Source organism: Vipera berus (genome assembly GCF_964194415.1).
Source record: "Vipera berus genome assembly, chromosome: 4".
NCBI lineage: Eukaryota > Metazoa > Chordata > Lepidosauria > Squamata > Viperidae > Vipera > Vipera berus.
Window position 1 is genome coordinate 58,002,430 of NC_138206.1, and position 27,483 is coordinate 58,029,912.

General features: G+C 38.1%; 1 protein-coding gene across 1 annotated transcript in view; it reads left to right on the forward strand.

Annotated features, from left to right (window-relative positions):
- Positions 1-5,690: 5,690 nt before the first annotated feature.
- The window catches only part of PDE9A (phosphodiesterase 9A), a gene marked incomplete at its 5' end in the record, with an annotated part of 81,725 nt that continues 59,932 nt past the window's right edge, over positions 5,691-27,483 (forward strand). Inside the window, 2 exon segments of the mRNA XM_081327934.1 lie at positions 5,691-5,759; positions 25,479-25,549. Of these exon segments, the coding sequence (XP_081184060.1) occupies positions 5,691-5,759; positions 25,479-25,549 (140 nt within the window).

Here is a 27,483-nt window from a genome sequence, read left to right on the forward strand (position 1 = left end):
GAAAAGATCAAATTGATAGAAAACCTGAGGACTAGAATAGTTAGAGTACTAGGAAAAATGGACCTGAGATGATATAATTTTCCTCTCCTGATTACTTCTGAGTAAATGTGGCTGCCACTACCAACCCAAAATACAGATTGAAGACAAAAAGCGAGGGGAAGAAATTAACTCTGGATACTTTTTTGTAATGTGCTAAAAATGAGCAAAAATGTGGACTCAGATATCTGTCCTGTTATGTTTACTTTTTGTTAAAAATATGAGTGTTGAATATACAATAATTCCTGTTCAGAGTATTCAGCTTTTTCTATTGTCCAATGTTACTAATATTTCTCATTGTACAATTAAATATTGAACTTGATTTTTATAGCTGTTTACTAAATTAGAAGCAAATAACTTGTATTAATAGAACTTTGAAGGCATTTCAGAATGATAATATCTGTTAGGCTGCTTGATTTTTGAAACTGATCGAAATGGAAATGGATTTGAAAGTAATATTCAATAGTTACTGCAGCTGTTGTATTTATTCTCTCCCATAAGTATTTTTAATTTGGAAACATTATAAAGTAAATTCATAAACACTGAGCCAATTTACTAGTTGATGTTGTTAACATCCATATTTGATATATTTGGGAGATTTTTTTGGATAGCCTCTGCAATGGGCTTGCTGGGACTTTCCCTCTCATTTTGTTTATGCAGAACTGGCCCCAGCATCCAATTGAATGGTGTAAAACTCATACCTTCATGACCATACATTTGCAAGAATCCTTCATATACATTTGTCTGTGAAACCTTAGAACTGCCCTGAATGCATTTGACTGATTTAATTCTTGTTTATTAGTGCATTTTGAAAAAGACAGAACAGTATGCATCAATTAAATTACTTATTTACATACTTACTTGTGTCCTTTAACTGTTTAATGCTAGTTGATCTCTCTCACAGTCCAACATATTTAATCCATTGGGTTTCTTCACAATGGAGCTCTTTACAATGCAGGAGAAGAGAACAAAGAGCAACAAGGTGGATGAACTCAATTACAACTGTGATGCATGCATCATTGGAGAACATGAAAGGCCAGATTGGGAACAGATCATCTTACAGAAAGCCAAACTATGTGGTTGCTAAGAGACAATACCTATTTGATGTCATATAATGAAAAGATCAAATTGATAGAAAACCTGAGGACTAGAATAGTTAGAGTACTAGGAAAAATGGACCTGAGATGATATAATTTTCCTCTCCTGATTACTTCTGAGTAAATGTGGCTGCCACTACCAACCCAAAATCTGAAATAGATGGCACAGCTGATTCCCCGGGAAGAAAAAACACATTTATTTACATATGTCTTATCCAATCATTTTATTACAATGGGGGATAGGGATGGAATTGGGAAGTCAGGATTCTTTTCTCTCCATATATTCATTTATATTGAGAAGGAAATATTTCCCATCAGACTTGTCACAGAAGGTTCCTGTGGATTTTCAGGATTGGATCAAAACTCAGTATAAAATAATTTCAGATTTTTTTTTCAACTTTATTAAGCAGATGGCAGCTATTCATCTGTTTTGATTTCACATCCAAGCCTTGCAAGATCATTTACAGTCATATCAGCTAAGATGATTTTCACTCTTTACCTTTTCCCCAGCTGTTCAGGAGCTTAAAGTTATGAGACTGTGCAAATGATTTTTCTTTTACTCCTGAGTATCATGTAAGCATAAATGTTTTCTAACTGAACATATATACACTACAAAATGGAGTTTATATGTAGGCATTCCTTTATTTCTACATACGTCCTTATTTGAGGTTAAGGAAGTCCCTATAGATACTGGTTGTGCTGACAGCTGGCATTCCTCAGGCTGGTAACCTTTGATCTTCTGCATTCTTTACTTCACTAGAAACATTTGTATTGGGTAGATGAATCTCATAGCACATCCATCTCTTTATCTTCCTCAATCTTCCAAACTTGCCCTCTAGTGGTTTGTGGACTTTGAGCAATTCTTCAACTGACAAGCTAACTAACAACTAAGGAGCCTTCAAACACTGTCCAATTTAACTCAGGTTTGCCAGCCTACATTCTTCCTGACTAAAACCACAAATCAAAAGACAGAGCAATCTAAGCCCATCTTAATTGCCATTACATATCTCCATCAAGTGGTGCCAGGTTTCTTTTCAGAAGTCTTCTCTCAGAGTTCCTCTGTACTTGAAGACTCCACCTTTAATGCCTCTGTGGTCTGTCCTCCTCACTTCCAAGTGGGGGTTCCTATGAGAAACTAAACTGCTCTACTCCCAACTTCTTATAAGAAACATTAGTATAAAACATCTGCTTGGATTTCTGCATGAAAATATGAGCAATGAACAAGAAGACAAGGCTGAACAAAAGGAAGAATTCTCACAGGAAGTTCCTCGATCAAAGCTGAGAGGCAAAATGATTAAAAGAATTGGTTCTCTTTGCAAAAATGGGAACACTTCTAGGAAATATGGAAGACAATTGCTCCTGCAGTGGTCGTGATCGCCACCAGATGGCAGTACAGATCAAACAGATTGCATTTAAAAATTGCTTAAGAAAAGAACTTGGGAGTTAATAAGACACGCCTTTCCAAATTGGAATATGTCTACCCAAAAGACTGTGATCTTCATCTCCTCAGATGTTCTTAAGTCAAGAGGATTCAAGTGCTTTTATTTAATGGAGAGATTGTGTAAGAGTTACCCAGCTCTCCCTCTTGAAACTGGCTATTGTGTTTCAGTTGAACAGGAAAAAGGAACCAAAGCAGTGAATAAGGCAAAATTGAAGAAGAGCTGAACATTGAAGCAGAGTAGACTAGTTAAAGAATAAGTGAAGAAAAAAGCATATAGAGAAAAGGAAATTGGGAAAAGAAGGACTGTGTGTACTTGACACAACAGGTGATTCTATGCTTTGACACATTTGAGTTTCCTGGAATCATTGTTCAAATAATCCATGTTCCTTCTTTCATCTCTCTAAAGCGGAAAGTATGTTTGCATCTCCATTCCTTTTGCTCTTTATTTTGCTGTTTACTGTTTACTTGTTCCTGAAGCTTGTGGCTACAAGCTTGAGTAACACAGTGAGCTTAAGCACTTAATATGCTGTGCCAAAGGGTCCAGCTGCTTTCAAACACTTCAAAGGCATAGCACTTTAAAGAGCAAGAATGCAATAAATCATCATCCAGAAGTATGCAATAGCATCTTAATATATTTTCTGGTTGACATATGACTGTTCTGTGAGAGAAAATAAATTGAAGATTGCAAAGAGAAACAAAAGGTTCTAGGGCAAAATAAAAAGATAGGGATCTATCTGCAGTGAAAAGAAAGTTGTGTGTTAAGTAGGAAAAATAATATGATATGTCAAGGTTCTTTGCAAGTTTTTATTTTTAAAATGAGTGAGTTGTTTCTAATCAGAATAGAATTAACTCTGATCAATTGAGCTATGTGGTAAAAAGTAAGGCCTAGCTCCAAATCTTTTCTGTGTTTGGGGTAAGTGATATGAGAATAGCTTATGAAGTTAGCGTAGAGATTAGATTTTGTTTTCAAAGATCCATTTTTTGTAAAAATTAGAGATCTGTTTGTGACCTGTCTGTATTCCTGCCTTTACACCAGAGACATATTGAAGAAGCACTGGCATAACATTTGTTATCTCCCAAGTCGGATCTTCCCAACCCCATTGTCTTCCAGATGTCAGGAGCAGCAGGAATCAAGAATTCAATCCAGCCTGCATAGGAAAGATCCAGATCCTTTTCAAGAAAATCAATGTAATGATGCCTGCGTTTACAGTATATACTTTCTGTATTTATATACTTGTTAATTATAGGTTTGGGGACAACGACATTGGACTTGCTCTTACCTCAGAGAATGAACCATCATCATCATTATCATCATCATCACGTTCTCTGTTTCTTCCACATGAAATAAAGCTTAGAAATTTCAACTTGCTACTGACAAAAGATTTAGTAACCTAGTGGAATAATATTTTTAGTCTTATTTGATGGAAAAATGAATTGTTCTGCTCTGAATTGAAAAAGAATAAGTAAATCCTGATTTATTATGCAATTCTAATCTCGTCAGTCGATACCATAATTTCAGTGATGTTTATTTCCCCTATATAGGTTTGAAGATTAAAGCCTTGCATGATAAGCCAGGGAAGGCACTCCATATGTTGCTAAATTTATGTGATGTGAATTACAATTATCCACTCTTGTTCACATATAAAGGATCTGTTTGGATTTGCTTAGATTAATAGAAATGTCTGAGCTTCTTTATGACAACTGTTGTTGTGCTGATTATTTTTCGCTTAAATGTGCTAACTGGATGTCATGAGTAATGGATTCATGAAAATTTAAAGCAAAAAAAATATTACTAGGGACATTGTGCCATTATTGTGAATTATGGATCCCACCATTTTTGTTACAATCCATAGAGTGATTCAAGGCAGTATGAAAAATGAAAAGAATAACACTGGGATTGTTTCTAACCCAGGCGTATTATTTATTCACTTGTAATCAACTTATTCATCCCTAAAAAATTACTGTGCAAACAAATTATATTGCGATAAATTACTTAACGAATAGCAGGCCACTTTCAGTGAAAACTAGGTGAACATTCTTTATATCAAACTTGGATCTTTCCAGATGTGTTAGAACTATAACATGCTGGCTGAGATTTGTAGTCTCAATGAATCTTGAAATCATTTGGTCATGATAGATTGATCTATTCAACCAAGCTGAGTTCTGAAAATAAATTATTCTATTTCTTTTAATTCTTTAATGTCAGCCTTGTGGGAATATTCTGCTCCATCAAAAATCAGAAACATTATCCGGTAGAGTGCCCTACAGCTGAACAGCTTATATTCCACTATAATTCAGTAGCTGGCACTTAAAATCTATTCACTGAAATTATAATGCTTAATATAATTCCCCATTCTAAATTTATAGAATGTGAATGTGAATCTTCAACATGTCACTTATTTCTACTAAACATAAAGTTTTTAAAACCTAGGGGTTGTAAAAATAGCAAAAAGAAGAAGAAGAAGAATCATGCAGCATTTCTATGAACCCTGTATATTCTTTATTCCTTCCTTCCTTCTGGGCCATTAAAGCAGAAGTGTGCATAAAAGACTCGATTTCAACTTTAATAATTCCAGGTGCTGCTGTACTGTGCCCTTAAAATAAATTCAGTGATTGAATGCCATCCTCTTTTTCTCTTATGTCTAGACACACTGCTAAAAGAATGGATTCTGAAACCTTACAATAAAAATCCTTAACACCAACAGTGGGATAAATGCTGGTTATTTGCTGAGGGTTAAATGCTACTTTGGGTTAATCAAACCCTACTTTTTCTGTACAGCCATTGCACATTGATTGCAGAAAGACTTCTTGCTCTGAAGCCATCGAGAGTTGCTATGGGAATCAAGAGGGCACTTGGCGACGGGGTTTGGAGCTTGGCTCTCTCCTGTTCTTTCACAAGAATGAAAAAAAAATGAAAGGAGGAGTAGAAAAGTGATGGGAGATGCCTGCCTATCTGAGAAGGAGGATTGTAGTTTGAGGCTGCAGGATGGGAAAGAGTGAGGAGACTTATGCATCTAGAAATAGTGGTTCAGTTTCAGTTGGCTAGACCTTATTTCTGCTGTAAAGTTAATCCAACGATTCACAGCCCAAGTCTCACTGTAGCAAACCTTAGGAAGATGGGATGCAGCTCGTCAGCATACCAGCCCAAGTGTATTTACCTGGATATTAATGGAAGAATTCAAAAGGTATTTGTTCGTTCCTTTCTTGTTTGCTGCTACTATCTTTATCCATTTACATTTGCATCTAAGAGGATTCATGACCTCACTTTTTTAAAAAAGCTTCTATATTCTGAGCTCTATTTGCAGTCTCATTCAGTTATAAGCACTGCTGCCTCTAAAACAATCTTAAAATAAGAATTTAGGAACAAAATCCTCAGGATAGGGAGAGCGTAAATGGATACGTGTCTCTTCTGCACAAATTTAGGATGTACTGTATGCCATTCTGTGGATATAAATGCAAAGGTTTTGTGTGAATGGATTTCAGTGGAATTAGACATACCTATTTTACTTGTTACAAAGGGGGAAAAAGATTTAAGTAGAGTATTTGGGGGTATATCAAAATTATTTTGAATTATTTCCTAATAAGGTCTACCTTTTGTAATTATTATTCTTTCTAAGATACCTAGTAAATATGTGTTTGCGCATTTGTGTATGCACATGTACACATATTGAAGTGCATTAAACTTCTATTGTAACTCATACTATGATTTTATGAATTACATGAATAGATTGATTAAAGGGGGAGCAGATCTATAATTGAGAAAATGTGGCAAAAATACACCTTTTGAACATATATGACTCCTTAGCCTAATCTGTTCCCATGATAAATACCAGGGGATGGGACTTTAAAAATCTAATTAGTTTCATGACTGAGGTGTTATATGTGCTAAATCAACATGGCATGCATTATTAATTCATTATTGTTTCAGCTTCCCCAAATATATGTGTTCTAAATGTGTTTTAGTCCTGTAGAGAATGGAAAGAGAGAGAAGAGGAAAAAAAATACAGCAAGCTGTTTGTCCATTCCTTATATTGAACATGCTATTAACCATAAAACTAATTTAATAAAACTTTTCTCTGTTCTCATATTATTATAATATGTAAATGTACCAGATTTAAGGCTGTAGGCTTCTGCCTACTATTCTGGGAATTAATCCCACTAAATTGAAAAGAACATTTTTCTAAAGAACAATACCTGGAATTGTATAACAAAAGACTTTCTATATGTGATTTTATTAAAAAATACAATTAAATCTTACCCAAAAATTAGTAATTCAGAGAAGGTCTATTCTAAAGGAAGTGTCTGAATGGACTTTGAATTTGGGAACAAAACTTCTTAAAAATCAGGATGACAAAAAAAGTAAAAAATAAATATATTGCCATTTTAAATGATGGACAGGGAGGAAAAGTAAGTGTTAACATCAATGTAGATCTTTTGTTTTCCTTTGCAAATTGGAGATTACAAGATTGAAGCACATTTTGAAGACATAGATTTGAGCAAGTTAATATAATATACATTAAATATTCTCAAGCTTTACATATCTAGTGAGCTCTTATGATGTCACATGTGCCATGCACCTCGCAATGGTACAACAGTGACGAAACATCCTCTTAAAGTGTTTGAAAATTTTATGTAGTGTGAAATAATGGTAATGGCATTTTAAGTGGAGCTTATATGATTTTAAGATTGTTTTTCATTTATTGTCACTAGTTTTCAGTGCATTTCCAAGCACAAGAAGTACAGAACACTATATTTAGCTTCTTTAAACAGAGTAGGATATGCCCGTCCACTGCTAGAGATGGATGCAAAATGGAGCCTTTTCATTTGTCCAATTCCAGATTATGGAATTCTCTCCCCAGGCCAAATTGGCCATTTATTTATAAGGCATCTGTGACCTATTGTCAAGACATATCACTTTTCCCACTCTCTTAACCCTGACCTACCATTTTATGGTGTTGATTTGTGATTTTCTATTTTTATTGGTACATTTTATAAGATGATTTTTTTTAATATTCTGCTGTTTTAAAATTATATTTTAGTGCCGCTTTAGTAGCCCTTTAGATTCAAAGTTTTAAGTGATTATTTGCACAGTTGTAATATCTGCATTTCTATTAACTCAAGATCACCTTTGCCAGTCTTAGAAACCTGCATATCTTCTGCAATATTACCTTAGGTAGAACTCCTTGAAAAGAAAAATAAAAATTGGCTGAAAGGGTAGGTCTTCCAGTTTTTGATCCCACAATAATACAGTATTCACACTCCAACTATAGTAGAGAGTTATCCCCACTTGCTGCTTCCTAGATTCTCTTGGTGGCTTGAGGCTTGTGGAGGCAGATTAAAACCTTCTGGGAGCAGACATATGGGTAGAAGATAAAAAGCAATAGAAAAAAAAACACCTGGGGAACTGTAAACACTTATTCCCAGCCTGGTACTTCTAAATACATTAGGATAACAGGTCCCAGAAATTCCAGCCAGCTGGAACTATTCTGATAAACTCAAAATCTCTAGAGCACGGGTGTCAAACTCACCATGTCACGTGACATGTTGCAACGTATCGCAACTCTTTTTGCATTGTCAGCAATGGGGTGAGCACGGCTTCGGTACGATGAAACTGGCCTGCACCCCTGCTCTAGAGGATTCTTGTTTATAAAGGTAAAGGTTCCCCCGCACATGCGTGCTAGTCATTTCCAACTCTAGCGGCTGGTGCTCATCTCCATTTCAAAGCCGAAGAGCCAGCGCTTGTCCAAGGACGTCTCTGTGGTCATGTGGCCGGCATGACTAGACGCCAAAGGCGCACGGAACGCTGTTACTTTCCCACCGTAGTGGTCCCTATTTTTCTACTTGCATTTTTACGTGCTTTCGAACTGCTAGGTTGGCAGAAGCTGGGACAAGTAACAGGCGCTCACTCTGTTACACGGCACTCAGGATTCGACCCGCCAAACTGCCAACCTTCTGATCGACAAGCTCAGCGTCCTAACCCACTGAGCCATAGGAGGCTGCAATAGGGAGTGTGGAGAAGGGCTGCCAAAATAAGCAACTGTCAGCAAAGCAAGATATAATTTGCAGGACCATGGATAGTTCCAAGGCACACAGCTTGTTCCAACAGTTGCTAGAATTGAAACAAATCCTTATGTACTAGGTAGAAAAACTATATACAACTCAAGCTACCTTTCAGGTAAAGATGTAGTTCTAGAAGCTTTGACTCTAGACTCATTTATATCAAATATCAAATAGACTCATTTGATATTCGATATTACGGCTTTTCAACCTTTTCACAGATTGTACCACTTTTAGGATATAACAATATTTGAGTACCACCTGTGTTTAGCAAGGTGTCAAAAACTTGATGACTAAAAAAAAGGGGGGAGGGATTTTGGGTTTTACTGATTAGATTTATTTGTTGTTATAGAAATGGCTAGTTTATAATATTATGGAAAAGTAAAAAGTTGAGGTTCAATATTAATGCTTCCTTCTACTGCAACAGAGGAAGTCTGTTCTTTTTCCCTTCTCCCCTTCACATTTCCCCTCTTTTTCCTCCCCACTGTGTCCTACCATTTGCTTTTGTATTTTTGTATTTTATTCTATAATCTAATAAAATATTACAAACTGTGGAAAAAAAGTACCAGTTTTAATTTCTTCGGTGGCTGTTCCTTTGCTAAATCACTTTCCCTTTGCACTGACAAATGTATGATGAACTTATCCATGTTTACTAATATGCACCACTACCTGCTAGCTCAGGGGTCTTCAAACTTGGCACTTTTAAGACTTGTGGACTTCAACTCTCAGAATTCCTCAGCCCTCATGGCTGGTTGAGGAATTCTGGGAGTTGAAGTCCACAGGTCTTAAAGTTGCTAAGTTTGTAGTCCCCTGAGCTAGCTGGTCGGCCCTTCTTCCTCTCTCCCTCTCCTCTTCTGCCTCCCTGCCTTCTGAGCTCTCCTTCACAGTGTAGTAAGAATGCGTCCCCTCCCCAATCCTTTCCTTGTACCCTTAATGACACAGGAATCAAGTGCAAAGCAAGAAAGGCTCACAAAAGCCTCCCCGAATAAAAAAACCAAACACATAAAGTCTGGTGTTTTTTTTCTTTAAGCTGCCTCAGGTGTGTCATGGATCACAATGTTGCAATCTGAGACTGAAAGGGTCCGGCAATTGTAAAAAGCTTTAGCCTTAAATTAAGCCTGTTTACCTTCAAAGATAACTTTCTAAAAGCCATAGACAGACTCAAGATAAGGGGGTAAAACTAATTACATTTGTTTAAAGGGATTAAACCTACGGAAGTCAACACTTTGGACTCATTGCTAGCCTTTGTGAAACAGACTAAAATATTCCAATAACCAAAGCACACAAAGGAGTCTCTAAATTACAAACATTGTAAAAACTGCACAAAAATCCTTATGGTAACACAATCAAGCTGCCAGCTGATCCAGAACTAAATAAACCCACCTCTTTTCCGACATGCTCATCTGCTAGCTTTTCATTTCATCAGCACTGATTGCATTCTCCTGTCTGGGCAAAACGAACCAGGGGACCTTTTCTTCTAGCAACAGCTGCTTCTTCTTCTCTGCCCCTGTTTCCTCCCTGCCTGCTGAGCTCTCCTTCCACAGCTTCTTCTCTGTCCCCTTCTCTTTCCCTGTTGTCTTTTTTCCCCTTTTCTGCCAAAACCACTTCCCTTTTTCTTCAGTTCACCTCCAGCTCTGTGCTGCTTCCAGAAGCACCAATCAGCTGGAGCCAATCAGCTGGAGCCCTGCCAGCTCCTGGGGCTTCTGCAGAGCCCCGACAGTCCTGCAGCTGCAGTTGTGCCTACCTCAAGCTCGGGTCGCTTCGGCTCATTCCCTTCCTCCACTACACTTCTCTAGGACAGTCACGTACTACCTGCCACATGCCAAAGTACCACAGGTGGTACGCATACCACCAGTTGGACAGCCCTGCTCTATATGGTCTACTGGTGGGACCTACAGCATATCAGACAAGAAGGGGTAGCCCCTGTGAAGTGAGACCTCATAGGTCCCAAATTGTGCAGTCTGCTGGTCCAATGGTCAGTGTTTTCTGATATATTTGCCTCGAGTAATTTTGAAGCTAAATAAAAACAGTTTATGTAATTTGGCTCTAGTTAGTATTGTCTTAAATACATTTCAAATATACTACAAAATCCATAGTGACAGTCATGGTGTTAACAATGTATCAATGACCTGCCCAGCACTACAAACAATTGCCAATCTACGTGAAGGCAGAAACGCCTTTTTCACCATGCTTCCTTAAAGTTGGAAGTCCTTTCTGTCATTTACATTTTTGGACATCCTACCGCTTGTATGCTGAACATTTACAAAATATTTCTGCCTTAGCCAAAGATTTAATGGTGGTAAAAATCAGAATAATGTTGCCTTTGCCTTGTTCTGAAAAAATTCTGAAAAATAACCTAATTTTCAGAGAAGATATAGCAACCCCCCCAAACTTCACTATCTATCCTCAGAAGTGCAAAATTAGGACATTGTGCAATGTAAGCATCATTTTCTTGCCTTTATAGTAATTTTGTAAAAGTGATATTGTTTTCAAAAAGGGGATTGTTACTATTTTTTAACAGTATTAATTAATAGTATTAATTTTTAATTTTTTTTACTAAAAGAACATTTCTGGTTTTTACCTCCATATCCCTAGTAGAAATGGTAATATTCAAATTCCTAGTAGAATCTGAACTAGGTGGAGAGAGAGAGAGAGAGAGAGAGAGAGAGAGAGAGAGAGAGAGAGAGAGAGAGAGAGAGAGAGAGAGAGAGAGAGAGAGAGACCCACCCCTTGGTGCTCTTTGAGCTTGGTTACTTGCTTGCAGATGTTTTATTATCCAGCTAACTAACATTATCAGTGCTAGTGAGTGTGTTTGTTCTCTGTTTATATACATTATCTTTCCCTGCCAGAGTTGGTGGGGTGTGGTCTTCTCTTTGAGACTTGCTTGATTAGGGGATTGTTTTGTGCTTGGTTGTTTCTCTGTGTGATTGTTTGTCTCCTTAGCAGTTCCTTAATTAGGTTATTCTTTCCTGTTTGGTTGTCTGCATACAAACAACCAAGCTCAGAGAGCATGAAGGATTCAACATTTGACCCAGAACTACATGATATAGTCTTCTACTGATTTGTTTCCAAATCTTGATTCCATGCTTTCTCCATGGAAATTATACCATTTGGAATTTCTTTACATAACACAATCTAAACTGAGTCCTCAACCCCCTATTATTTTGGATTGCTACTTTTATTCAACAATTAGTAGCTAAATGACATTATTGGGGGGGACTCTGGGAGGGGGAACTATAAATTACAATACAGAAACAGATTTTTTATCTGTTTCATTGGTTGATAATGAAACTTTATCAACTGGGAGTTGGATAAAAAAATCAAGGAAAAGAAAGTGAGAAGATAGTATCTTATTTAATTGGACAATGCTCTGTTCATAAAGACATAATTTGAAGAATGTTAATTTCCATCTTTCAAAAGCTGTGGTTTTGGAGAGAGCACATTAACTTAATTCTGTGTTGACCATCTGTTAGTAAGTTAAAATCCTTCTTTTTTACAATTATCTCATACGTATTAAAATATTTTACTTTAAAGCACAAACTGAACAACTAAAAGGATTATTCCTACATAATATTGTAAAGGGAGCTCTCATGACCACTTGTTTAGTGACCATTCAAAGTTACAACAGCAATGAAAAAGTTACTTACAACCAGTTCTCACACTTAGTACTGTTGCAGTATCCCAACAGTCATGTGATCAAAATTTGGATGCTTGGCAACCAGCATGTATTTACAACAGCTGCAGTGCCCAGGGTTGTGTGATCATCATTTGTGACCTTTCAAGCTGGCTTCTGACAAGCAACATCAATGGGGGAAGCCGCATTTGCTTATCAAACACATGATTCACTTAACAAATGCAGTGATCCACTTTAAGAACCATGGCACAATTCAATTAACAACCATGGCAAAAAAGTCATAAAACTGAATGTGACACACTTAATAACCATCTTGCTTAACAAGGGAATATTCTGGTCCCAGTTGTGATCATAAGTTGAGGATTATCAATATTACAAATTCAACATGAATGTGTGAACCCAGTTAAATGATTGCTCACTGAAAAACTACAGTGGTATAGCTTTCATGGAGAAAAAAAATAAAATGTTTGGAAAATTTCAAGTTAGCAAAACAACTGAAAATAGAAAATATAAATGTTAACAGAAGAGAAGGTAGCCAAATATATTGGCCAACCACATTTTAATGGTGTCTACTGCCTAGCATGGACCATAAGAAAGGCTGAGCACCAAAGAATTGAGGCCTTTGAACTATGGTGCTGGAGAAGACTCCTGTGAGTCCCTTGGACTGCAAGGCGATCAAACCGGTCAGTCCTAGAGGAGATCAACTCTGACTGCTCTTTAGAAGGCCAGATCCTGAAGTTGAAACTCAAATACTTTGGCCACCTAATAAGAAGGAAGGACTCACTGGAGAAGAGCCTAATGCTGGGAAAGGTTGAGGGCAAGAGAAGAAAGGGATGACAGAGAATGAGGTGGCTGGATGGAGTCACTGAAGCAGTAGGCGTGAGCTTAAATGGGCTCCAGAAGATGGTAGAGGACAGGAAGGCCTGGAGGAATGTTGTCCATGGGGTCGTGATGGGTCGGACATGACTTCGCAACTAACAACAACAACAACTGCCTAGCAATCTGTATTACAATGGAAAAGAAGAATCCTCCCTTACCCAGGTGTAGGAGAAGGAATGGCAGAACCTGGGGGTGGAGTGAAAAGGCGAATCAGCATAGAATCGTTATGTAGCCACAAGTGAACTAAGTCCAACTCCCTTTGAGTGTCTTTGGCCCTTATCTAACTCTAACCAGGTGTCCACTGCTACTTGAGTAGATTACTGGCAATGAATCCATTTAATCGAACCTTTATGTGTAGACCTCATCTTTCATCAGTGGCGTAGCGTGGGGGGTGCAGGGGGGGCCGGCCGCACCGGGCGCAACATCTGGGGGGGGCGCGCTCGACGGCGCCGGGATCCGGCAGGGCGGAGGCACCGGAGCCCCAGCCGGGAAGGGCCTGACGCCCCACGGCGCGCCACACACACACACACACACACAAACACACAACCACACAGCGTGACTCCTCCTTCGGGCCGCTCCACCTTCGCTCCAGCGCTGGACGGAAGCCTTCTCTCCCTCCTCCCCCCCCCCGCAAAGGAGAAGGCGGCTCCTGCCATGCACAGAGCGCGGCCCTCCTGCAAGCCCGGGGCTCCGCTGCGGAGGCTCTCCCAAGGCGCTCCCGGGGTTGCCAAAGGCGGGGGGGGCGCGGCGGGGCTTGAAAGAGGGTGGATTTCCCGCGGGGGGAGGATCGCTGCAGCGTCTCTCCGGGGGTCCCTGCTCTGGAACGAAAGCTGTGTCAGCAGGTTGCCGATCCAACCGTGCATCGGCGATCGGGACCGCCCCCCCGACACACGTCGCCAGCAGCGAGAGTTTCCAGCCAGGCCGGCGAATCTTTGGGGTGAGGTGCCAAAGAGAAGGAGGCGGCTTGGCTTGGATAAGCAGCGTCTGGGCAGAAAATAGGTCGGGCGCCGCAGCAAGTATGAATTCCTGGGGTTCAGCCTAAGCAGGCAAAGCTGCAGGGTGGGTTGGTTGGCTTTTCCGGCTTTGGAATAACCTTGGGAAGCTGAGGCATTGTAAGTTGGAAGTCATTGTTTGTCGCCTAACATGTTGGGTCAACCCCACGCCACATGCTAAGCCATAAACCGTGGTTGGTATCCAGGGTTTAGGACAAGATGGAGAAAACTAGCCAATTGTGGGATCATAAATCTTGATGAAGCCCATCATCGCTCCATGTGATGTATGCACTCAATCTACAAACGTAGTCCAAGCCTATTCACATCTGTTGTAAGGTCATTCTCTCGTGGGCTTTATCCTGACGTCCACTAAGAGTGGAACAAACATGCCCCATTAACCATTTTCAACGCCATGTCCTCTCTTTGTCTCATCCTAAATCACAGCTGAGGCACCTTAAAGTTGCCTTGTTTCAGTGTTAAACTAGCATTTTCCCTCTTCTCCAGAGACCCTTTTTTGCCTTGAACCTAACTCAGGGGTAGGCAACCTTGGCTCTTTTATGACTCATGGACTTCAACTCCCAGAATTCCTGAGCTAGTGGAAGAGACTCGAGTGCTAAAATCCACAGGTTAGGGGGCGCAAATTACTTGCCTTGCCCCGGGTGCTGACAACCCACGCTACGCCACTGTCTTTCATGCCTGACACCAGGGGAGAGGAATGTGTAGGGGGAGAAAGGAAACCTGCATGATGTATTTGGATTAGATGAACATTAATCTGCTCTGGTTCTGAAAACAATTTTTCAGGCTTCTTCCATGCTTTAAATAAACAATCTATCTATATAATTGGAATATATTGATTGGTATTGAATAAGAAATATTTATTATATGAATTTAATGTTCCTCCTTCCATGATAGCTTTTTGCCTTTAGCGTGGATTAATTCTGATTTAATTTTTTTTTAAAAAAGGGATTAGTAAAGTTAGACTGTAAGTTGGATATCCATATTCCAAGCCAGAATTAGAATACAGCACCACAGAATAAAAAATTATTTTGATCTGTTACTCAACCCATCTTCCATGGAAATTTAAGCCTAATGATAATTTTCTGTAGATGAATATTGCAAAACTTTACCTCCCTTAGCTGTAGCATGTGAACATAATAAACTACAATTTTCTGGAAATTAAAAATGAGTTTACATGACTATTTCTGCCATGAGTCAGCTTGGGCTGGACAGAGTAAAAAATATGTAATAAAGAAATAAAATGAAAATATACACTTGCCATCATTGACATTACATGAAATGTTCTATTTCACATAATGGTTAATGATCAGGCTTGGTTTGTTTGCTAAGTATTGGATACACTTGAAAAGGACTCAAAGCAGAAATCCAAATTACAGCGTCCCTGCTGGTTAATTGTCCAACTGCCACTTACACACATCTAGTAAAATGGAGGAGCCCACACTGGTTCTATTATCAATCTATTCCCATTGTTAAGGAATTGTCTGTAACATTCACTTGAAAATTGCCTTCCTGTAACTTAAATCCTTCATTTAGTTTCTTACGCTCTGGGTGACAAAGAACACATCTTTATAGGGCATCCTTTTCAGATATTTGAAGAATAACAGTATGCTTTCTCCTTGTTCTTCCTTTAACAAGGTACAACATCCGTTCTTTCAGTCTCTCCTTAAATTTGTTGTTTCTTTGACCTCCCTCATTGCCATTCTCTAAATCTCTTTTAGTGGCTCTGAATTCTTTTTAAGCTGAATCCTAAACACAGTACTTGAAGTAGGGCACAGCCAATGTAGAATTAATACATCTGTTATTCAATTTCAAGACAAATGGACAACCATTTGTCTGGGGTGGTATAGACTGTCCTGATTTGAGCAGGGGGTTGGACTAGAAGACCTCCAAGGTTCCTTCCATCCCTATGACTCTATGATTTTTAAATAACAAAAACTTTGCCTTTCCTGTTCATCACTTTCACAACATTTTATCAGTCCAAGCTTTATGTGAAGTGAAGGCAAAAATAACTTTGTCAGATCAACAGGTGGCTCATGTACCATGTTTTTTTCTATCCTGGAACAAAATTCTATCATAGTGGCCATTTCTTTTTAATGTAGTGTGACTCTCTTGTAAGGCTATCCCTTTCACGTGTGTCAAAAACAGTACTTGGTATATTTGAGCTGCATTCCAAGCAGCTCAAATCTCCACAGATATTCCAGTTGCAAGTGGTATACTGGATGTGCTTCAATGACAGTTCCCTGTTTTCATATGTTTCTTTCAAGTGTGCGTCATAGCCAACAAGTACTGCAGAGTGTATATTGTCATTGTGTAAAAAGAGAAGATGTCTATAAAAAACATGTGATAGGTTAAATTACAGGTTATTTTTATGATTAGCAGCCAAAAATGTATAAGATACATCCCAATGTTCAGGAAACAAAATCTTTATTGACAGTGTAACAGTTCCTTCCACGTCCCTTTCCTAGTTGTAAATAAAAATGTGGAAGATACAGAGCAGAGGACTGAATCTTGAGACACTCCAATATTATCAAGAACCCCTGGTGATTATTTTTATTATGATTGCTGAGCAAGAGTCCTCTAAGTCCTGATCAACCTCTAATTAGACTTTTATAATGTATTTGATATGTTTGTGCTAAATATCTAGGGGATGCCTCCTAAGTTGCTTAGCAAGACAATCTCACCCCGTTGCCTCTTCCAGCTATGTTTTCTGGCCCATCCCTTACATGGATGAAGTTTTTACACATGTGTAGTGCATGCACGGATTGTTTCTTCCTGCTCTTTAACTGCTGAAGGAGAACATAAAGTGAAGATCAATGTCTCAACAGGCCAAACTGCATTTTCTTGAAAAGACATATCCTCCTGTCTCTACAGCACAAACATCTTATTAAGGAAAAGCACCCAGTGAGTGTCATTGCTTAATAGATTTGAACCCTGGTTTGCTCAGCTCTATTGCAATATATCACATTGGCTCTGCCTGCAGTTGTGAAAATGACTTCCATTAGTTGCTGTCACTTTTGTAGAAGATTTTAGAGATTTACTCACAAATAAGAGAAAAAAGAAGAGAAATATTAGAAATTTTTAGCCTAGACTGAAGGAGGTGAAGCTAATAAATGAAGATGCTATTTGCTGTAATAGTTTCAAGATTTATATATATTTGCTAAACTCCTGCTGCATCACCATTGAGCTATATCTAGTAGCTTACTAACACATCATTTGGGAATAATAATCCTATACTTTAAAGCTATTTGTGTTTTTCAATTTATATATGTATCAGAATGATTACTCCAGTCCTTTTAATATGGCAGGAATTAATTTTATTTATTTTTGCAATGCTATCCTAAGTCCTAAGGACTTGACAGTGGGTATATTTAAAGGCAACTTATTTAAAAGTAAGTATATTTAAGGGACTTTAACAGTGAGGACAATTAACCAGAGCTTGTGGGTGCTTCATCACTGGAGGTTTTTAAGAAGAGACTAGATAGCCACTTGTCTCAAATTGTATAAGGTCTCCTGCTTGAGCAGCAGGTTGGACTAGAAGACCTCCAAGGTCCCTTCCAGCTCTATTCTGAATAAGAATATGTTTGTGAACATTATGAAATCATGATGTAAATAATTTTTCCTAAACATAGTTTCGACAGGTTTTCTTTATCGTTGCTTCTATACATCTTTGTATTCTCAGCTCCACCTCTTAGAGTGATCCTCACAAGCCAGGTGTTATGGGCAGGTGTTATTGAGCTAGAATGCTAGGTGCAAGTTTGTTTTTAACAAACATCAAGAGTTTCCTGGCTCTTCAAGCATATAAAATGCTCACAAATTGCCCAAAGAAGGTTGCATCGCTATTGATTATCTCCCTTCGATTGGCAGCTTGCTAGTAGCTTGTCACTTCAGGGAACACAAGAACTGTAGCAGCAAGGAGGGAAACATGGTCTCTCCCTCTTTCTAATCTGTTTGGAAGCCTAGAGTGACAACCAAGGTACCGATGATAAGGTCTGGGCTTCTTTTATACCTGATTTGTACACCTCCAAAATGCATCACGGACAGAAAATTCAAAAGGGGAATGCCACTTCACAAACCGATTTGGTTTCAGCTCAAGGATTGCCCATTATGGAAATACAAATATCTCCCTTCTTATTTTAAGTGCAAAGTGCAAAAAGGGCTCGCCCTTCATTCCTCTCTGTTAGTTTAGGAACAATTTAAAATCCTGAATGATACTAGCTTCGTTCATTAGTTATATGTGGGAAGAAGTTCCATGGGATGGAGTTGCACTACATAAGTGGACTTGGCTGAACCCTGAATTTCTGAAGTGAAGTCCACTATATGAGAAGGGCTTCACATGATAGAATGGCTGTGCCATTGGGGATCTGGTTACGTGAAGCTCTTAAGCAGGGGTCTTCAAACTTGGCACTTTAAAGACTTGTGGACTTCAACTCCCAGAATTCTTCAGACCTCATGGCTGGTTGAGGAATTCTGGGAGTTGAAGTCCACTGGTTTTAAAGTTGCTAAGTTTGTAGACTCCTGCTCTTAAGCATAAACCACACCTGGCAGCTAGTCTGTAAAGTAAAAGCTAGCTTCCCTTTCAGTATCACCCAACTTGGTGGCAGTGTAGCAGACCTGCTCACGCCATGCTAATTTTAAGATATGTAACATTAGCAGAGGGCCTTCTTCAAACCATTAGGTGGCACTTCCTAAAGTTCATGGATCACTAGATGCATCTGAAAACATCTGGGCTGCATGGAAACATCAGCCTGTTCAGACCAACCCCTGGAGATGACTCTTTCAAGATAGACCTCAAATGAATGTCAATGGGATTAAACACTGAAGACAGACAGACCTCAGTCTATTAAGAAATCGATTGATTCATTGAGAATCAGAGAACCTATCCTTACGATGCTATGTATCCATTTTTAAGAAGCATGGCAGATTTCAACTAATCCTACAAATATTTTAATAAAATATTTCTAAAATGTCTTGTTAGTGATCCTCAGCTGTCATTATAGAACCGTAGGATGAAGAGTTTCCTCAGAGGAAAAAAATGTTAATAGGTCTGTAGTGTTGAAAAGGAGTAATATTCTACTTCATCAACAGCTGTGTTTCTTTTTCTCCCTCCAGAAAAGGAAAAAAAAAGATTTAGAGCATGTTATGGTTGGCTTCAAAGAATCCTTCAGTTCATTTCCTGATATGCTTATCAGAATGCAGTGAGGATTTTATTAGGCACAGTGTTTATCTATAGCATCTGCAGACCTCGGTTTTGTTAGTGAAGACCAACAAACCTTTATGAAATTGAATCACACATCAAGATATGTATGCCAATAAAGTGATATGGTTTAATAGGTTTCTTGGGTGTTTTTAGTCTCCACTGCTTATTGCTTAAAAAAGAGGAACCTACTTCATTATCTCTCCCACTTTGGTCCTTAACCAACCATGCTAATTATCTGACTTCCATTTGTTCCAATTATATTGCCATATCTTAGTTTGCATCCATTCTGTTCAATGATAATTGATTTCAAGGCTCAGTGGCCCAGCATATTTCTTAGAAGTTTATTCTAAGTTCATCAAACAGCACTGATTGCATTCTCAAACATTAGCAGATGGTATTTTGCCAGACTAAGTCTTTTTTTTTCTGACAGTGCTTCTTGCCAGGTTACTTTTTTTTTTCCCTGCCAAGCACTTCAGTAAGATCAGAATCTGATTTATTCAAACAACAATAATACTTTTCTTTTGTTTTACAATTGCAGCTCCACTGGAGCTACAGAACCTGTTGCTGTAATTATGAGAATATCTGCCGGTTTTACCTCAGTTTGTATAGGGGGGAAAAATTGTGATAGCAAGGTTATAGCCTCAGAAGTTTGGCTATCCAAAAAGGTGACAATAAATGGATCAAAATTAAAGTCATGTTGTCCAAAATGTTGTTTCTACATGGTAATGTTCTAAGGTAAAGGTAAAGGTTCCCCCGCACATGCGTACTAGTCGTTTCCGACTCTAGGGGCCAGTGCTCATCTCCGTTTCAAAGCCGAAGAGCCAGTGCTTGTCTGAGGACGTCTCCGTGGTCATGTGGCCGGCATGACTAGACGCCAAAGGCGCACGGAACGCTGTTACCTTCCCACCGTAGTGGTCCCTATTTTTCTACTTGCATTTTTACGTGCTTTCAAACTGCTAGGTTGGCAGAAGCTGGGACGAGTAACAGGTGCTCACTCTGTTACGCAGCACTCGGGATTCAACCCGCCAAACTGCCGACCTTCTGATCGACAAGCTCAGCGTCCTAACCCACTGAGCCACCGCGTCCCTAATGTTCTAAAGAAGAATGTAAAATAAAGATATCTGTAGTACTGTTACATGATTTTAGCCCTAGGGGGCGCTATATCAAAATGTATCTGTAACTTTCTATTCTTATTCAAGTTTCCCAGTGAATGTTACTTGATAAAGAGTGAATCTGCTGGAAATAGAACTTGGGATTTGGTACCGGTAGTAGCCTAGGATTCTAAATCATTTCCCCCTACTCTCTTTCCTCTACACATTACATTTTAAAACCATCTTTTTGACTGCTTCTTGCTCATTTGCTATATCCAGTTTATAAATCCACGCATACAGAATGTCAAGATGCAAATTCCAGATTTGTGGAATTATCATATGGATAATCAACCAGCTTTATTTCGCCTTGCTCATTTGTTACACACAGTTAGTACATATGAGTATATAGAATAAACACACGCAAATTATGTCACTCAAATTTATGGAACTTTTATACGAATGATAAATTAATTTTATTGTTTGGCTAAGTTCAGAAGTTGCATTAAATAATGATTTCTTTTAAGTGTATACTCCACAGTTAAGAATTAGTATGACATGCAAGTCCAGCACCTTTAAGTGATCAAACTCAACATCTTCCTTTGGCTTTTCCCTCTCCTGAATTATGATAAAAAATTCCCATTATTTATTATTTATTATGCTTTTAATCTACTAAATAATCCATGTTTCCTCAGAAGATTATAACGTTAATTAAAAAGAATAAAACAGAAAAATAATTGCAAACTAATATTTTATTTAAAAGCAATTGTCCATTCTGAATTATTTTTTTTGCAACTGATTCTTTTTTTTTATTAAAGAGTTTTACAAAAACAAAATTTTACAATATATCCCCAAATCCCTCCCACCCCAAACCCACCCACTTCCCCCCCCCACTTCCCAGAGCTAAATACAGGATTATAGTTACAATAATCATATTCTAAATAAAAATTATGCATAATATATAATTAACCAAATTCATAATGCGCTTTAACTCTCTTTTAACATAACTACAAACAACGTACCAATAACAATATCCCACTAAAATCTACTCATAAGCTAAATGGTACTTTTTAGTCCCATATTTGTTTTGAATATAATTTATCCATCTCCTCCAAACTGAAATATATCTTTCCTGTGAATGATCCTTCAGATAAGCAGAAATCTTAGACATTTCTGCAAGATTCGAAACTTTAAACACCCATTCTTCTACAGTGGGCAAACTATCCTTCTTCCAATATTGTCCCACCAGTAACCGTGCTGCCGTTATCATGTTCAACATCAAGTTAGTTTCTTTAACATCACAATCTACAACAATGCCCAATAAAAACAATTGCGGGGAAAACTTTATCTTTCTCTTAAAAATCTTTTGAATGTTCCACCAAATTTTAATCCAAAAAGCTTTGATATTTCTACAAGTCCACCACATGTGAAAATAGGTAGCTTCTTTTTTTTTTTTAATTTAAAAAGTTTTACAATACATTTTGACTTTAATCCCCCCCTCCCCCACCCCTATCCCTCTCCCCCACTCCCCCCCCCCCGACTTCCCAGAGCTAAATACAGGGCATAAAATCAAAAAACAAACATAAACACCCCTATATTATCAACAATAAACTATAAATTCTATCTCTCTCTAGCTCATATAAAATGAGTACAAACAATATTAATATTACAAATAAAGTAGAAAAGAAAAAGAGGAAAACAGAAAAAGGTCTTTACTCAAAATAAATTGAGAAAAAAAAAAACTTTCACCTGCTATTTGCATTCTCCCACCTTTCTCTAATTTCCAAACAAATTCTCAGTTACGCACCAAAAGCGCTTATCTCTATTAATCTTAATAATCTCCAACCAAACTAAACTATAGTCAAAAATAGTTCTTGCATATATCACGCCAAATGTCTCACAGTTCCAAATCATCCTTAAGTTCAAATAAAAGTTCAAATAAAAAGAGTATATATAAAAAAAAAATTAGGCAATCTCTAAGACAACTTGTTGTTAATTAGGAGTTTACATACCCACTCTTAGTTCAACACATACTTTAAGTCCATAACCCTAATATACTTTTCTAGCAAGCAAATAACATCAATCTTAAATTGTATAAAATATTAAAAAAAAAGAAAAAAAAACTTTCTTTCTCCTCTATAATAATTTTACTCCATTGACATTCTAATCTAAAAATTTAATCAGCAATCTTAACGCCCCAAAACTTTTGGAGCACCTCTGTCATGACCCCCAAAACTTCTTTAGACCGCTCTCCTCCTACATCTTCATTGTAAGCACACTTTGAAGATTCCATAACTTTCCGCTGGTCTTGCTCTTGCTCTCGTCTCGCTCTTCTTAGGGCGGCACGCGTCATCTTCTGGCCTCCTGCAGCAACCGATGAGACTGTAGCTTGATCCCCTCCAACACCATTGTCCACTGTCTGTCTATCTGCAACATCTTGAAACTTTCCCACACCATATCCTTTTGCAGCTTCCAAAAATGATAGGGGGGTTGCTTTTAACACATTACTATAAAAATCACGTGCCTGAGCCACAGTAACCAAACGATGTCTTTTACCTTCGTGCGTTGTCACCAACCCAACTGGAATCTCCCATCTGAACTTAATATCACGTTTCTTAAGTTCCTGTACTAGAAATGCGAAATCTTTCCTTCTCCTTAAGATCTTCGGAGGAATCTCTTTTAAAACCAAAACTTCTTGCTCAGCCACTACCAAATTAGTATCATAAGCAGCTTGAATGACTTCATCTCTAATTACTCTCTTTGTAAAATAGACCACCACATCTCTGGGTAACTTCCTCTGTCTTGCAATCCATGAATTTACACGAAAAACTTTGTCCATATTTCCCTCAATTTCAGATGCTGACTGGCCCAGTACCCCTTCCAGAGCCTCAGAAATCAGCTGCTTTAGATCTTCTTTACCATTCTCCTTTAAACCCCTAATTCTAATAGCATTCTGCATCTGATTATACTGAACAAGGCTCAGTTCTTCGTCCATTTTATCCCTTATATTTTCATTTTCTAATACCTTTGCTTCTAATATAGAGTTCTTTTGACTGAGATCGTCCACTTTTATATCCAGCTGTAGCACACATTCAGCTACGGATTCAACCATAGACAAAATGTCCACCCTCATTGCTCTCAGCTTCTCTTCCATCTTCTTCTCCAATTTCTCCATTTTCTCCTCCATTTTCTTCTCCAATTTCTCCTCCAGGTTTTTCAACTTTTCATCCATCATATCAGAAATCAGTTGTGCGTGCTTTCCAAGAGCATCTTGTAAATCCTTAAGCGTCAATACCGGGGGAGATGCAGGAGGAAGCAAAGCTTGCAGTGAGGTCTCTTGCACCAGGGAAGACCCCGCATTCCGAAGAGCTTTAGAAGTTTTAGCCGCCATCTTCCCCCACTTTCACTTATTACGCACTTTCACTTTAAAGCTATAAAATCCATTGAGCTAGAGAGTAAAGATAAAGAGTCCACTTCACCTTGACCTCCTGTACCGCTCTGCCTGCATCTTGATAATCAAAAGTATTTCCTTTTGGCAGGGGTGGTTGCTAACGCCTGGCTCTGCTCCAAGAATCCCAGAGCAGAGGCGCTGCGCAGCTCGGAGCAACCCAGGCTTCGGGGGGGCTCATCTTTCAGCCGCCCTAGCTCTCAGCTCAGGCGGCCCCAGAGAGCTCAACCCCTACCTGGGGCCTCACCCCCTCCTCTTCTCCCGAGGAGGGGGCTTCAAATCCATCTAAACAGCTGATTGGCGCTGTTTACGATGGAAAAACACAGCTGCGGAGCGGGCAGCCCGAAAACGGCTGTCTTTCGACGTCGCGTCGCCACCGGAAGTCCGAAAATAGGTAGCTTCTAAACTACCACATCTCCAACATTTAGACTGTAAATTAGGATACATGTTGGACAGCTTCTTGGGATCCAGATGCCATCTATAAAACATTTTATAAAAACTTTCTCTTAAATTTTGAGCCTGGGTAAATTTAACATTTCTGACCCAAATTATCTCCCAGGTGTCCAACGAAATTGGTTCCTGAATATTTTGTGCCCACTTTATCATGCAGTCTTTAACCAGTTCCGTTTCCGAATCCAATTCAATTAAAGCATTATATATCCTCTTTATATGTGCACAATTTGAATCTCTAATTTGCTTTACTAAATTTTGATCTGTAGTTGTGATGCCAACCTTTTGATCTGACTTCCACCTAGCTTTCAATTGGGTATATTGAAACCAAGAGTAACTTATGTTTTCTTGTCTTAACTCCTCTACTGGTTTAAGTTGCCAATCATTCCCTTGCAATCTAAGTAGTTCCTTATAAGAAACCATATCCATACTCACTCCCATAGATACGCCCTCTATCGCGTGTCCAGGAATTCCCCAAATCGGTATTTTATAATTTAACTTATAATAATACTTTTTCCAGACACGCAATAAAGCACTTCTAAGAATATGGGATTTAAAAGCCCTATCTACCTTCTTGTCATAAAGCAAGTATGCATGCCATCCATATACCAAATCCCATCCCTCAAGATGAAGATGAAGAACTGATTCTTGAAGAAATATTGTGGTGAGATGGGTGGCAAACAAATTTAATAAATAATATGAAATATTATTTTATAATATTTTTACAAATATTTCGCTTAAAAAGTTTAGTGGTACAGGCCTGGCTTTTTAACCTGGCTTTTATGTCCAATCAAGTTCTGGAAGTGGTATCTACTGTATTCTTCTACATTGGAATACATTGTATTTTCAAGAGTTCTGACTGAGAATGATTAATTGGGTAGCACCAAAGGCCCACTGAATAGATACAGATGCCTTGGAGGATTGGCAGTAAAGATGGCCATTTGTCCCAATGAGAATTTTATAAACACTTTGGCTGGAAGAGTGTTTTTAAATAAAATACACAATAAAGGCTTCAGAAAAATAAATGGAAGAGAAACCAGATCATACTTGGTTTGAAACAAAAATCAGACAATAGTTTAAAATTGCCATTACAAGCTCTTTCTTCTGGTTATGTCTTCACTAATACTCTTTTCTTTGGAAGGTGACTTTCAGCAAGTATTGTAACTCTACAGATATTATGGAGCTCTTCTGCATTGCTACAGGATTACCAAGGTAAAAATATTTTCTGAGAACACTTTATGTGAACTACTGAAATTAAATTTCTTCTATCTATGATTATAAAGAACGTAGAAAAATAAATATTGTCTACCATTATGAAATATGAAAAATGTCATATAAGCATATTTATGTATTTTAAACAATGTAAACATGGCTTTTTCATTCTTTCTTAAAAATTTGGCCTATAAGCAATAATCCATGCATACCATGAAAATTAATTAAAGAAAATGAGAGGCCACCAGATTTCATCATCAATGTTGCTTTTAAAAAATCCAGAATTCTAAGTTCTATGCTATGGGACTAAAATCCTTACAGCTCTGTAAGGTAAGTCAACATTTTTAATCTTTCTTTTTACAGATGGGACTAAGTTTGAAAGAAATGAGAACTGGGTATTTATAGATTCATATTTCAGTCTTTTTAGCCTCTGTGGTGCATTAGCTCTGATAAACATGGAGCCTCAGGCCAAACCTCCACAGATTCAAAGAGATGTAGCTATCTTAGCTCCAGGCTGTTTAGTGCTTTAAACTTCATAACCAGCATTTGCAACATGAATGTGCTGTATAGTGTACAGACATTAGAATGGATTCTTTTAAAAGCTGGTAGAAAACTAAACCACCATTTGATCTTCTAGAATGAAAACTGAGAACATTACAATATTTCTCCTACAGGGATATTAGGACTGCAGTAAGTGAAGGTAGTTTATCACATATATCTCTTTTCTTGCTTTACCTCTCATCATTATATTAAAAATGGAAAGAAAGCGCGTAACATCTGTATTGATATTTGAATTCTGTCTTAGGCTTTATTCACGTATGATAGGTGCAATGTATTGGGGTTTTGCTTGTAGTGATTCACATGTCTGTTAAATGCTGCTTTAATGGTTGCTCAATGGTGTGTATGTGTAATAGCTACTGACTAAGCCAGACTTGTTGTCTCCAGGGCTATCATTGGTAGATTTGGGGCAGGAATGGCTTCCTTCAAATCTATTGACCACTGTCTAGTGGCCAACCATATAAATAGCTGTGCAGCAGCCATTTTTCTAATTCACTCAATGTCTGAGCATTGTATTGCTTGAAACATTAAAGTAATAACAATATAATCAATTCATTTAAAACAATGTAGGGAAAGTATAATAAAAAGACATAAAAGCCATTATCTCAATATAACATGGGAACTTAAAACTAACTGAAAATATCTGGGAAAGAAAATTCTTTTCTTTTAAATGGGAAAGATTCTGACTTTTTATGCTTCTTTTGCTGGTATTACATGTCAACTGAAAAACAGGGTTTTCATTCCTGTATGTAAGTGCATAATAAAGGCATGTAATTATCTTACAACATTTCAGACTTTAAAATATCATCATAAAATGTAATGGAAAACCATGCATCTCTTTAAATATTTCTTTAATATAAAACCCTTTCATATTTTACCATCTAGACATCTTTCAAAGGAAAGTAAGCAAATTCATGCAGAGGTATATCAACCATATCAGTTGCTTCAGAACATTAGCAGAATTGCATTCATTTCCTTCTTGAGGGAGCAAGTAAGAATACAGATCTGTTTCACAATGTTATCAGTGTTCCAATTAACACAGTCAGATAATGCATGCAATGAATATGTGGTGCAATACCATGAATATTTCAGGTGCAGAAAATGCAATTCAGTCTAGATTTATTAGGAAAGAGCTTGTCCCGTTGGACAAATACACCCCCACGTGGAAAAACCCTGGGATGCCAGTAGGGTGTGTGTCCAAAAAATTAAGATTGCAGCCATACTTTCTTTTTATTCTCCCACAGATGCTCCTGCAAAAATCCTAGGCCATTTCTCTATTTGTGCAGCTGAAATCTGTATGCATGCATCTGTATGTTCACTTTCTGCTGAATGTTCAGAGGATACACAAACAATAGTGGGGATATCCCAAAATTATG